Raw genomic sequence first — 14450 nt, 5'->3', positions numbered from 1 at the left:
TTATCTCCAGATTGAAGATCATCCCTTTGAATGGGAAAAATGGGAAGTAAATGCATAGGGGTTTTTTTGGTCATCTGTTAGCCCTGTACCACCATTTTTTACTCCTTGCCCTAAACTTAATCAAACGTTTGCCTACCTTTTGATTGTTTTTAAAGCCTTGCTTTATTTTGAAGCTCCATGACACACGAAGTATTTGAGCGTCTTCACATAGTGGGACGTTGCCCCTTCTACCTATTTCCCCAGCAGTCAGTTGACCCATATCTGTGTGCTTAACTCTTCCTCAAGCCCTGTGCTCTCAGCTGTTCCATGGCGAGGATTTGAGGAGACCTGGATAATTTCATCTCAAATCAGTAGTGCTTCTAGAACTGCAGACCTCATATTCTAATCCCAGTAAGCATATTTTGTGCTTTGCCCGTGTCTGGCAGGCATGGGAACTGAGTTCCTGTCTTATTTCTCTCTGCTTGGTTCCCTGCATTGTCAGCCTTCCCAATTTCTTACTTTATCCTCAAAACTGAGATCCTGCAGTGTACAGCTGATCATGGATTTTCAAACATGACCTCTTCTCAGACCCTTCTTTCTTGTATTGAACTTGATTGCCAGGGTGCCTGTCACTTCTTGCTGTTCTTCTGACAAGGTCTGAACTTGTCTACTATTACTGTCTTTCTAAACACACTTGTTTGGAGTTATTCCTCCCGCCGATCAGTGTTATCCAACACTAGGTCTCTCCTTTGGAAACCTGCTAAGCTCTAGTTTTTAGATTTCTCCTTAGTGGCGCCTCTGAGGAGAAGATTTCCAGAATTCTGCCCACAGACCTATGCACTGTCTTTAGAGCAAAAGCCCTACTATAATGAAGGCCTACCTGTAATGTTGCCTTAAAGGACTGGGATGTACCTGTGTCAGGCATATGTGCATATCTCTGGCCAACAATAGTGCTTGATCTAGGCATTCTTGGCCATACCTTGTTCCTCCTCATTGTCACCCTTTTTCCCTTTTTTTTTTTTTTTTGCACGGGCCTCTCACTGTTGTGGCTTTTCCCGTTGCGGAGCACAGGCTCCGGACGCGCAGGCTCAGCGGCCATGGCTCACGGGCCCAGCCGCTCTGCAGCATGTGGGATCTTCCCAGACCGGGACACGAACCCGCGTCCCCTGCATCGGCAGGCAGACTCTCAACGACTGCGCCACCAGGGAAGCCCTCTTTTTTTTTTTTTAACTGGGGTGTACTCTTAGTCAGGAGATAGGCACCCTCTGAGAGTCTCTTATCACTGCAGTCACAAAGACATGATGTTCCCTGAGAGCTAAAGCCAAAGGCACAAATCCTGTTATTTCTTCACCCAGCCTGTTCCTTCTTTGGCACTTCAGTCCAGAGCCCAGTCATTCCTGCACTTCTCCTTGAGAGAAGAAATAGGGTAGAGGAGATGTAAGCGCTTCATAAAGCTACAGGTGGGATGAAAGAAAGACATTTCCATACTTCCATTTTGTTATCTTCTTTTCTTGGAGTTGAAAATAGCTGACATTTATTGGGCATTTCTACGTGCCAAGCACTATTACAAGTACCTGTGTGTATTAACTCATCTATTTTTCAAAACAAGCCTATGAAACTTTAACTCTTCTTAACCCCCTTTTACAAGTGAGAAAACTGAGATGCAGAGAAGTGTGGTAACTTCCCAATGGTCACATAGGGAGTACTTTGCAGAGTCAAGTTTTGAACAGGCGTCTGGCTTCAGAGTCTGAACTCTTAGTGACCAGATTATCTCACCTCTCAGAGGTGGGGATAGTAGTAGAAATAGTTGTAAGTATCCTAGTAGTAGCTATAGCAGCAGCAGAGGGATAGGCAAGTTACACCCCAAGTTATGGGAGCCTCCTGAGAGGTTAGGTGATGGACATTTTAGAGAATATAGAGATGATTACAGAATCCATAGTATTGTATATCCCAAATATTCATGAAAATGCTACACAGCAGTACCACTTTGATGATATAATTCTGTTACAAATTTCATTTCCTATCTTTAATGGCTGAAGTTAATTTTTTTTGAAGCAAAAAGGGAACCAAAGGAGATGCTGTATGTAATTTTTTTTTGCTTCCCACCCACAATTCTTAGGTTTATTGATGTATCTTATATACTATAGGAAGAATGTATTGATAATTTAGTTGTTTCTAACCCAAGTTTCTTGCACATGTTTAAGAAAAATATATATTAAGGAAAGTTATATATAAAATACATATTCAAAAAGTGATTTGATTCTAAAATGAAATTAAGATAATTCTGTTTATATTAGCATGAAAATAACAAAATACTTAGGAATGAATTATCAAGAGAAGTACAAGATATCCTTGCTAAAAACTACCAGACATTGTTGAAATAAATCAAAGAGAAAAATATTTCATGTTCAGGGATTATATTTTTAAGATGGTAATATTCCTCAAATTGATCTAGAGATCCCACACAATCCCTACTAAAATCCCAGCCACATTTGTTTTCAGAAATTGACAAGCTGACACTAAAGTTCACATGGAAATAAAAAGGACCCAGAGGCCTTCCCTGGTGGCGCAGTGGTTGAGAGTCCGCCTGCTGATGCAGGGGACACGGGTTCGTGCCCTGGTCTGGGAGGATCCCACGTGCCGCGGAGCGGCTGGGCCCGTAAGCCATGGCGGCTGGGCCTGAGCATCCGGAGCCTGTGCTCCACAACGGGAGAGGCCGCAACAGTGAGAGGCCTGTGTACCGCAAAAAAAAAAAGAAAAGGGGGGCCCAGAATAACCAAAATAATCTTCAAAAAGGAGAACAAAGTTGGAGGATTCACATGTCCTAAATACAAAACTTGCTACAAATCTATAGCAAAGAGTAAGGGTTAAGGATACGTATATATATTAATGTAATAGAATTGAGGATCTGTCAGTAAACCCTTAAATTTGTAGACAGTTGATTTCAGCAAGGGTACTAAAGCAATTCAGTGTGGTAAAGATAGTTTTTTCAACAAATGGTCCTGGAACAACTGCATATCCACATGCAAATGGACCATATACCAAAACTAACTCAAAATGGATTGTAAGTTAAAGAACTAAAACTGTAAATTCTGAGGAGCAAACATAGGAGTAATTATTTCTGACCTAGGGCTAGGCATTTGTTTCTTAGATGTGAAACCAAACACAGAGATGCCAAAAGACAAAAAATAAACTTTTGTGCTATTAATGATAACAGGAAAATAGACAGACATCCCACAGAATGGGAGAAAATTTTTGCAAGCCTTATATCTGATACGGGACCTATATCCAGACTATATAAGGAACTCTTAAAACTCAATAATAAAAAAAGATACATAAACCAATAAAGATAGGCAAATGAGTTGAGTAGATATTTCTGCAAAGGAAATATACAGATGGCCAATAAACAACATGAAAAGATGCTCAGAAGCATTAGTCGTTCAGGGAAGTAGAAACCAAAAGCACAATGAGATACCAGTTCGCATCCAGTAGGATGGCTAAAATAAAAAAGATGGCAGGTGTTGATGAGGATGGAACAAGGATGTGGAGAAACTCATCATTGTCCATGGCTGGCGGGCATATAAAATGGTGTAGTCACTTTGAAAAACAGTTTGGCATTTCCTCAAAAAGTTAAATATAGAGTTATCATGTTACTGAGCAGTTCCACTCCTAGGTATGTGTTCAAGAGAGTTGAAACATGTATCTATCTAAAAACATGCACATGAATGTTCATAGCATCAATACTCCTAATAGCCAAAAAATGGAAACAACCCAAATGTCCGTCAGTTGATGGGTGGATAAACAAAAATAGTATATTCATAAATACAATGGACTATGATTTGGCCATTAAAAAGAATGGCATACTGATACATGCTACAGAATTTATGAACTTCGAAAAAATATTCTAAATGGCACAAGTCAGGCACGAACACCACCTGTAGTATCATTCTATTACATGAAATGTCCAGATAGGTAAATCTATAGAGACAGAGTAGAGACAGAATGTAGATTAGTGGTTGCCAGGGGCTGTTGGGGGAGGGGTGGCAAATGGAGAGCTGTTATCCAAAATAAAAAGATCAAATTGCAAAAGTCAGTGTTGGCTGCTGAGAGGTGGGCAATGTAATCTCTAAGGCCCTCAAAGGCAGCTTAGCTTCTGCTTTCCAGATGAATGAAGTTAAGAAATAGTGAACGATCAGTTACTTTGATTTAGGCTTTTCTTCCCGTGCTTCCCCCCTAAATTTGCCTCCAAGAGCATCTTCAGCTGTATTACACAAGGGTCTATATGTTGTATTTTCATGCAGCAGGATTCAGGTGGTCAGCAATTAGTGGAGTGAGTGTACACAGGGAGTGGGGGCTCAGAGGAAACCCTCCAGGTCACAGGAAAGCCACAGAGGAAGGGTCAGCTTGGCAGGAACCTTCTGGGCTGCAGACAAGCCACCCTGATGCCTGCAGAAGGCACCCAGGGCAGGAGGACTTCAGGCTGCTGGTTTCTGCGGAGAGAGGGTTGTGGGAGGATTATCGCCAGGCTAGGGTGAGCTTGCAAGGTCTTCAGGGGGCCTCATGTTCTGGATGGGCAGCTGGGGCTGATCTCCACCAGATGTGCTCCCATTGGCGCCACCGGCCCGCTGTGCAGCAGCCAGAAACAGCAGGAAACCTTCTTTCTCCTGCAGTTAATCCTTTCTCAGCATCCTGTGCTGAGAAACCTACTGTGTTGCTCATGTAAAGGAGATATTTAAAAGAATGGTGTCTGCTATCGCTGATCATATATTGAAGGGTGAATTTGGAGCTGAGAGGTGATAAATTGATCATTGGCTCATGCCCTTATTTCTTATGCTATAATTGTCCCATATATTACATCCACATCCAAGACAATATTGTATATATTTTTACTTGTATTTTGAAGAAATTAAGGGGGAAATAAACTTTTATATTTTTCCAAATAGTTACCATTTTTGATGGCCTTCATTTCTTCATGAAGATTCAAATTTTCCACTAGTATCATTTCTACTAAGCATAAAAATAATTTATCTTAGCATTTCTTATACTGTGGCTCTGTGGGTTACCTATTTTCTTACTTTTACTTCTTATCTGAAAATATCTATTTTACCTGAAAATATCTATTTTACCTTCATTCTTGAAGGATTTTTTGCTGGATATAGAATACTAGGTTGACATTTCTTTTTTTCCCAGCAATTTAAAGATAATAATCTAGTCTTTTCAAACCACCCTAGTTTCTGATGGGAAGTCCACAGTTATTTGTATTATGTGCCCTGTAAGGTGTCATTTTTCTCTGATTGCTCTCAACTTTGTCTCTTTATCCACAGTTTTAAGGGTTTGGCTCTGATATGCCTAGGCTTTACTTTTTCTTTTTATATTTGTTGCTTGGGTTCAATGAGATTCTTTAATGTATGTCTTTGGCCAAATTCAGGGGGTTTTCAGCCATTATTTGTTCAAACATTTTCTGCCTGTTCTGACCCATTTCTCCTTCTGGATCCCAGTTACACTTGATAGACCTGTGTGTATTGTCCCATGCGCCCCTGAGATTCTGTTCATTCCTCAGGGTGCATAAATTCTACTGACTTGTATTCAAGTTCATAGACTCTTTCCTCAGTCACCTTCATTCTGCTCCTGAGCTCATCTGCCTTGAGTTTTTATTTCACACGTTCTTGAATCTCTGCTTGGTTCTCTTTACTCTTTTCTCTTTCTCTGCTGAACTTGTATCTTTGGGATCAGTGCTCACATTAAGCACAGTTCTGAAATTTGTCTTAAAATCTCTTCTTGTAAACCACACCACAGAATCAGGGTTGCTGCTGCTTCTGCCACGATCGAGGCAGCACAGAGATAGAAGTTTCCAAAGCTGCCAGTCCCAGATCGAAAGCACTTCTGTCATCATCAGGAATCTCCTGAATCAGGAACACTTCTGCCATCTGTTCCAGAATCCTGCTGCATCTTCTAGGAACCGTATCATCATTCAAAAGGGATGCCCTGCAACCTGCCTTTCACCTCAAGTAATTCTGACTATGTCTTACATAAGATCGACTTACTACAAACATTTACGTTATATCCAGAACCCTCTCTAAAAGAGAGTTTTAGCCTCTTCAGCACTGGAAGCATGCTTGAAGAATATTTGAGTGGTGATCCCAGTCTACCTGCTGTGGCCTGCTCCTCTAATTATTCAGTGTTCATAGACTCCCTTTTTCCCGTATTCAAACTTCCACCAAATCTCAATAGCAACAGCAATGTGCTGTGAAAACGTAATGCACCAGTGCGCTATAGAAACAAAAATCTGTAGACCTCTTATCAAAAGGAAGGATTCAATCTCGATCTTTTCGTGTGTTGTAGTGTGATGTGATGATCATCCCTATGCTAGTTCAGTCACAGTTCTAGTTTGATACTTTGTAATTCATGGACTAAATTATAAAATACACAAACACGCACACATACCCACAAAGAAGGAATAAAGTAACCCATCATGGCCTTCGGTTCTACAACTGGTTATAAGTCCATAGTTTGTATTGATTTTCTCCCTCCACTGCCAGTTACATTCTCCCTTTGTCCTCAGCCAGAACCTCACTTAGTTGATCTACCCAGAGTTTCATCCCTGAAGGATCTGACCTTTTGGTCATCTTGCCTCATGAGGTTGCTGTAGTAATCTATTTATTTCTGCCACTGGGACGTGTCAGAAATAGAGGGCAATCCCTGGCTTCCAGATGTAATCTTCCCTGCTGACACGGCACTGTAAATGCCTGTTTTCCTCCACCATAGCGGTCAATTGCACCAGCCAACACAGGAACTTCTTTTTTGCCATTGGTACAGTGGCATGAAGAAATCCATGTAGCCAGGTGGCAATCTCAGCTTCCAGTCCACGGAGCCATTGTTTGGTCCTTTGGTCGGAACCCTTTTCATGTGGTTATGTAGACCTCTAAGACAAAATCCAATGCCACAAGGATGGCAATAACACTTTGCCAATATAACCATTAGGTGTAATATCGAGAGTTTCCAGTCTGGCCTTCATACCTTGGCTCCTGAACCTGTATATTCTGGATGTGGGAGAAAGAGCATCGGATATTGGTCACTGGTTTAGAACATAAGTTTCCTATCCCTCAACCTTATAAGAAGTGGTATTCCAGTTGGAACTAACTGTTCAAGGAAAGTTTACTTCTGTTTTTAGTTCCCCCTTGATCCCAATTTTGTATCTAGTACAACTACTTGATGATGGAGTATCACTGTGTATACCTAACCTTAGGTGATACCCAGTTCAGATGAGCAGCTCTGGGCGTATAGTCACGTGGTGTCCCACTATCAGGCACGCGTTCAGTCATTACTGGGGCCAAATAGCATAAGCAAGGAGTTTTTCTTTTTTTCTATAAAGGGTAATATTTACTTGTCAAGAAAGTTATGACTTTCTTCCCAAACCCAAGTGCCCCCCACCCCGTGATTGTCTCATTAGGGTCAGCTACAGGTGTACTGATTAGCTCCAGGAATAGTGGCTCTTACTGGTTATCAGGTCCATGGGGCAGAGCCTCTTGTTCCCCAACGTAGACCAGCTAGAGATCTTAATATGCTCCTCTGGACCCTGCTCAAAGTTCACAGCCTTGTGGTTTCTCAATATGTGCATCTGAGTAGAAAACCAAAGAAATATATGTTGCCTCAAATATCCAGAGACCCATCAAGCATTGTATCTGTTTATTAGTGATAGTAAGTACATCTAAAGCAACATGTTTTTCACTTTAGGGGTGTATTCCAACATGCCTAAGACCCAGAAACTGCCCAAGTGTATCAGGCACCTGAATTCTGGGGTTCCCTCTCTGGAATGCATGTGATTTACCAGGGCCCTCAAAACCCCTGCCATATCAGCATGATGTCATCAGTACAGTGCACTGGCACGATGTCCTGTGGAATGTTTCCATGATCAGAATCCTATGAACTATTAAATAATGGCCCGGAGCCAGCAAGTTGACATAGCCTTAATAGGACAGGAAAAGTGCCCTGCTATCTCCTAGGTGAATGCAAACCCCCAGATCAAGACCTGTCTAATATGTGTCAGAGGCTGGGAGCTACATCTGGAACAGCAATTAGCACTGTGTAATTACAAACACCACCCGATTAATTTTGTGATAACTCACTGTTATTCTCCAAGATACTTCAATGTCCTGAACAGGTCAAATAGGCACATTTATTGGGCATGTGGTAGGCATTTCCACCCCTGAATATTTCAAGACTTCAGCGTGGCACTGACCTCTGTGAATCTTCCAGGTGGATATATAGATCTAAGCACCTTTGGGAAGACTGAGCTTACAGCAATGACTCCCTAAACCAGTGGGTCACCAAGATAGCATCCCGCTGCTTCTACTAGGATTGAGAACCCGGAAGCGCAGGAAGCCTCTGGACCAGCTGCACGATAAGCCAGAACCGTGCCGCCTCTGCTACAGTCCGAACCAGCAAAACGCATGCCCTGAGCCCCCTCCTCTTCTTCCGTAACGCACGGCTAAATCCGGTTCCCAAATGAGTGCTCTGATTGGCAGAACTCAAACCTCCTCCAAAATCCTAACTGCAGAGGAATCTGGGGAAATGTGCCCCTGAAATGCAGAAAGATGCGCTAGAGTAGGAAATGATGGCGAGGGTGTTGGCAGGTCCTCCCGCGGTTTCCGCTGCACTTGCCTCGTGCGTAATGTGAGCCCAGGCCTCCACGTCAGCCCCCCTCAAAGTTCCGCTGCATTTACAAAAGGGCAAGTGACAATTGAAATGTAAGGAAGGGCTTCCCTGGTGGCGCAGTGGTTGAGAGTCCTCCTGCCGATGCAGGGGGACACGGGTTCGTGCCCCGGTCCGGGAGGATCCCACATGCTGCGCAGCGGCTGGGCCCGTGAGCCACGGCCGCTGAGCCTGCGCGTCCGGAGCCTGTGCTCCGCCACGGGAGAGGCCACAGCAGCGAGAGGCCTATTTATTTATAAATAAATAAATTAAATGTAAGGAAGAAGAGAGGCCATTTTATAATAATATTCACAGAATTTTAAATCACCTTCATGGCTCTATACTTAGTCTTTGCTCTCGTTTGAACCTCAGTCATACTGGGGAGACAGTCACAGTTCATAGCTGTATTGTGGAAAATCTCTTTGTGGTGAACTTTCCTTCTCAGCAATGTCCTCTAAAAGGACTGTATTAACTCTAGACAAATGGATTTTACTTCTAGTGTTTAACTTCTTAAGGGTCAATGAATTACACGTATAACCTTCGATGCTTTTACATTATTATCCTACATTATAACGTTTAACACTTATTGGGCACTTGCTAGGGGCTTGACACTATGCTAATCACTTTTGCTGTCTAACTTAATATGCACGACTCTAGGTAGTGGGTGCTGTCCCAGTCACTGATTTGCAGATGTGTACGCTGAGACATAAAAGGTTAAGTAAGTTGCTAGTACAAGTTAGTAAGCATGGAGTTGGGATTTGACTCAGGCAGTGTTGGGCTCCAGAGTCTGTAGCCTACCCTGTCACACTTTCATTTCATCCCCATTCTGTAAAGTCCCTTTCAGTTTATGGTGAAATTTTTCTTCTCTTTAAGTTATCTCCTAAAGATGAAATATTGAGGAAAAAAGATAAACAAACAGTTAAAGCACCAGTGAAATACTCAACCGAAGTTTTTAGGGCTTAGGTAAAAGTACTCTTTTTTCAGGTACAAATTAAAATGTTGTAAAACATGTGACATCTAATAAGTCATACTGGAGAGTTACAAAAGATGGGAGTCTTAGCTGATTACATTGTTAGGAAATAACAATAATAAATAACTATGATTTTCTATGATAATAAATTGATGTGGTTTTAGTTTTAAATTTGATAAGTCGATTTCAAAAATTATTATTAACAGCTAGTTATGCATGTCCAGATTTATAATAGAAATTTCTTTTGAAGTCTATAATCCATTCACTTTCTTAGTGTCACTGATTAACTTTTTTTTTTGGCGGTATGCGGACCTCTTGCTGCTGTGGCCTCTCCCGTTGCGGAGCACAGCCTCCGGACGCACAGGCCCAGCGGCCGTGGCTCACGGGCCCAGCTGCTCCGTGGCATGTGGGATCTTCCCACACCGGGGCACGAACCCGTGTCCCCTGCATCGGCAGGCGGACTCTCAACCACTGTGCCACCAAGGAAGCCCCACTGATTAACTTTGAAAGTTAAAGTATATTATTAAAATATCAGTTTGAGAAATATCTATATTAAGTATACATCGTAAAGGACACAGATGGCATTTCCTAGTTTCATATGGCATTAGTTATTTAAGCATTGTCATTTAAACATTTTACATATAAAAGCAGTGTCTCCTCAATCTGATTTTAAGCCCATAGAGAACAGTGGCAAGGCAGATGCTGTTTCTGTGTTTTGAGATACTCCATGGAGCCTCCTTTCTCCCAGATATATTAAAGGAAAGATTTAATGAAATTCCAGATAGAGTTATATGCAACTTAATGTGAATTATAGTCAAATGGCCTTTCTCCTACTAACTATAGGGGATATAGTTTATTGTCTCCCACAATCCTTTGACATTTATTTAATGACGAGTTCTTTTGCTGCCTCTAGATGAAAATTCAGAGTCCCACATTTCTTTCTCCTCCTTCTAAAACATTGTGACTTTAGACTTTTGACTAGTGGAAAATAAACACCCACGCCCACACCCACACCTGTCCCTCTGCAACGTGGAGGTGGGACTCTCCTCAAAAACGTCTTCAAACTTTTTCCTCTTGCCCTGTTTATCCACCTCTACCTCTATATCTCCATATCTATTGGGTGGGCCAAAAGGTTCGTTTGATTTTTTCTCCGTTAGATGGCTCTAGTAGCCCTTAGTTGTCTTTAACTTCATTCCAAACAATTTTGTTAAGACTGTATGTGACAGCTGTCATGTCAACGTGCTTTTAAAAAAAAGACATCAAAATCGGTGAATTTGTGTGTATCCATTTTAATATTGAAGATGGAAGAAAAAAAAGCAACAGTTTGGCATATTATGCTTTATTATTTCAAGAAAGGTAAAAATGCAACAGAAACACACAAAAAGATTTGTGCAGTGTGTGGAGAAGGGGCTGTGACTGATTGAACATGTCTGAAGTGGTTTGCGAAGTTTCTTGCTGGAGATTTCTCGCTGGATGATGTTCCACAGTCGGGTAGACCAGTTGAAGTTGATAACGATCAAATTGAGACATTAATTGAGACGTTATACCACACGGGAGATAGCCGACATACTCAAATCCAACTTATCCAAATCAAGCGTGAAAATCATTTGCACAAGCTTGTTTATGTGAATCGCTTTGATGTTTGGGTTCCACATAAGTTAAGTGAACAAAACCTTCTTGACCATATTTCCACATGAGATTCTCTGCTGAAATGTAATGAAAACGTTCCATTTTAAAAACAAATTGTGACGGGCAATGAAAAGTGGATACTGTACAACTGTGTGGCACAGAAGAGATTGTGGAGCAAGTGAAACGAATCACTACCAACTATACCAAAGGCAGGTCTTCATCCAGAGAAGGTGATGTTGTGTATATGGTGGGATTGGAAGGGAATGCTCTATTATGAGCTCCTTCCGGAAAACCAAACGACTAATTCCAACAAGGAGTGTTCCCAATTAGACCAACTGAAAGCAGCACTTGACAAAAAACATCTGGAATTAGTCAGCAGAAAACGCATAATCTTCCATCAAGATAACGCAAGACTACACGTTTCTTTGATGACCAGGCAAAAATTGCTACAGCTTGGCTGGGAAGTTCTGATTCATCTGCCATATTCACCAGATGTTGCACCTTCAGGTTTCCATTGATTTAGGTCTTTACAAAATTCTCTTAATGGAAAAAATTTCCATTCCCTGGAAGACTGTAAAAGGTACCTGGAACAGTTCTTTGCTCAAAAAGATAAAAAGTTTTGGATAGATGGAATTATGAAGTTGCCTGAAAAATGGCAGAAGGTAGTGGAGCAAAAGGGTGAATACATTGTTCAATAAAGTTCCTGGTGAAAAGGAAAGCTGTGTCTTTTATTTTTACTTAAAAAAATGAAGGCACTTTTTGGCCCACCCAGTATATTTAGTGGTTAAGGGCTTGAGAGTCTTGTTTTATCATCTTGATTCATTCTGTATGTACTCTCTCTAAATGATATGATTTTTTGGTTCTTCAGCTAAGACTTCCATTTTAGCACCTTGTCACACATTTCAAAATATTAACTGCTATAAAATTTCATTACTTCTATTATGATAGTCTGTCTGTTTCACAGTTTTGCTTGAGACTGACCCAGAATTATGTTGACACTTTTTGTACTCCCTGCAGCATGGAGCTCAACAGTAAATTTTAGAAAGTGCCCATTAAATATATTTTGAGTTAACTTGATAGAAAATAGAAATCAACTCATTTTGATCTTTAGTTTCAGGTGCAGCGTTACGTCTCTCAGAGTCTGGTAACCCTGGGAAGTTGCAGCTTGTTGAGAAAATCTATAATATCCCTGCTTCTGTCAGAAGTAAACAGCTTCGCTGATGATCTGGGCGCCATCAGTCAGGTACATATAACTTGACACTGTAACTTTCACTTATAGTTAATGCAGCTGTAGACTTTTCTTTCCCTTTCTCCTCCCCTCTCTTTTTGCCGGCTGATATTTTAGTCGTTACCTTATTTCTAATCTACATGAATACTGTTGCTGCCTGCTGAAATTACAGAAGGATATTTTCAGAAAATAGTTTTCAGAGTAATGCCGTTTTATCATCCTTACTGGTATATCTGTGCCAAAGGTGTCACTAGTGATGGCAAAGGAATGACCTTAAACCTCTCCAAGAAGGCAGTGTGTTCCTAAAGCAAAGCAGTGAGTGCAAAGTGAACAGGAGAGGATGATAAATGGAGAACAGCCTCTGACCAGTGGTTCTTACTCCTAATTGCTCATGGCACTCACGTGGCTAACTTTAAATATTCCGTTGCCAAGCCATATGCCAATCCAATTAAATGGAGGTCTCTGGGGTTAAGACGCAGGTATTGGTATTGTTAAAGTTCTCCAGATGATTCCAGTGTGTAACCAAGGTTGAAAACAGTACTCTTTTATCTGTGCAAAATCTTATGTCACTGCTGACAAATGTGTCTAAGGAACAGAAGTCATTCCCATGTTTTAATGTTGACGGTGACATATTACGTGTTCACTTTCTCAGCTCACTTAATATTATTCTTTCTGTGGTTAGAATTAAACACAAATAAAGGAAATTAGAGACAGAAATGTTTTGGTAAAGAGAATAAATTAATAAGAGAAATGTATATATATTTATATAATATTAAATGCTTTAAACCAAGTTCTTACATCTAAATTCTCTACATTTAATAACATATTCCAAAGTATTATATAATCTACTTGAATTCAATCAATGTCATGGTAAATCATCTAGTCAGCAGTTTTTCAAGTGACTGTTAAATGGTGACCCCTTGTAAGAGCTCTGTTAGATATATATATATATTTGTGTGTGTCTGTGTGTGTGGTATGCGGGCCTCTCACTGTTGTGGCCTCTCCCATTGTGGAGCACAGGCTATGGACGCGCAGGTTCAGCGGCCATGACTCACGGGCCCAGCTGCTCCGCGGCATGTGGGATCTTCCCGGACCGGGGCACGACCCCGTGTCCCCTGCATCGGCAGGCGGACTCTCAACCACTGTGCCACCAGGGAAGCCCCTGTTAGATATATTTTTAAAAAGTAGTTGTTACTGATCTCAAGGAGCTAAAAATCCATTTGAGAAAGAAATAAGGCACATTTACTAGTGGAAAAAAAAACAGTGAAGTGCTAAAATGCATGGTGCCATTTGTAGGAGCTCCAAGATCAAGGAAGTGATCAAGGTAGGTTGCAAGTCCTGAAAAGATTTCATGAAAAAGGAACAGATACAGAGAACAAATGCGTGGTTGCCAGGGCAGCTGGGAAATAGGTGAACGAGATTAAGAGGTACAAACCTCCAGTTATAAAATAAATAAGCCACTGACTGCCCACCTTAGTTCTTTGTATTTCACTGACAGTTTTTATTTTAACTTGTCTTCATCTGATATGTATACTGTCTCACCTATTTTTATAGAGGTAAAATTATAGTAGATAATATATTTGTGTCAATTTTAATATATCCTTCATCTGTAATCTGTGAACCAGATTTATGATAAAGTGGGCTTGTATCCTTTTATTTTGTTACCCTTTTCTATAGCTGTGCTTATTTGAATGCAGTTTTCTTAGGTCTTGAAAAAATTGTTTACATGATGCTGAGCATAAAACTGTCCTAATATCTTGACAAATTATGTTTTTTGTATTCTCCTGTTGGAGTCTTTTCTTTATCAATTGATTAAAATTAAGAATTTGTGTCTGTCATTCATTTTTGGAGTGACAGAATCTTCTCACCACAGTTATTGTATATTCACCACCTTGTGACATAATCACCTTTATTTTCTATTTGTTTTTAAAATAACTTTGAAAAGGTGGCTCC

The 14450-nt window shown here is 40.8% G+C and overlaps 1 protein-coding gene across 1 annotated transcript in view; it reads left to right on the top strand.

Annotated features, from left to right (window-relative positions):
• The window catches only part of MEI4 (meiotic double-stranded break formation protein 4), a gene marked incomplete at its 3' end in the record, with an annotated part of 186536 nt that overhangs the window by 125052 nt on the left and 47034 nt on the right, over positions 1–14450 (top strand). Inside the window, exon 3 of the mRNA XM_081251102.1 lies at positions 12381–12512. Coding sequence (XP_081107228.1) covers positions 12381–12512 — 132 coding nt within the window. The remainder of the gene's footprint in view (positions 1–12380; positions 12513–14450) is intronic.

The sequence above is a fragment of the Mesoplodon bidens genome, assembly GCF_964165515.1.
Source record: "Mesoplodon bidens genome assembly, chromosome: 12".
Taxonomy (NCBI): Eukaryota; Metazoa; Chordata; class Mammalia; order Artiodactyla; family Ziphiidae; genus Mesoplodon; species Mesoplodon bidens.
This window is presented reverse-complemented; position numbering and strand designations above follow the sequence as displayed.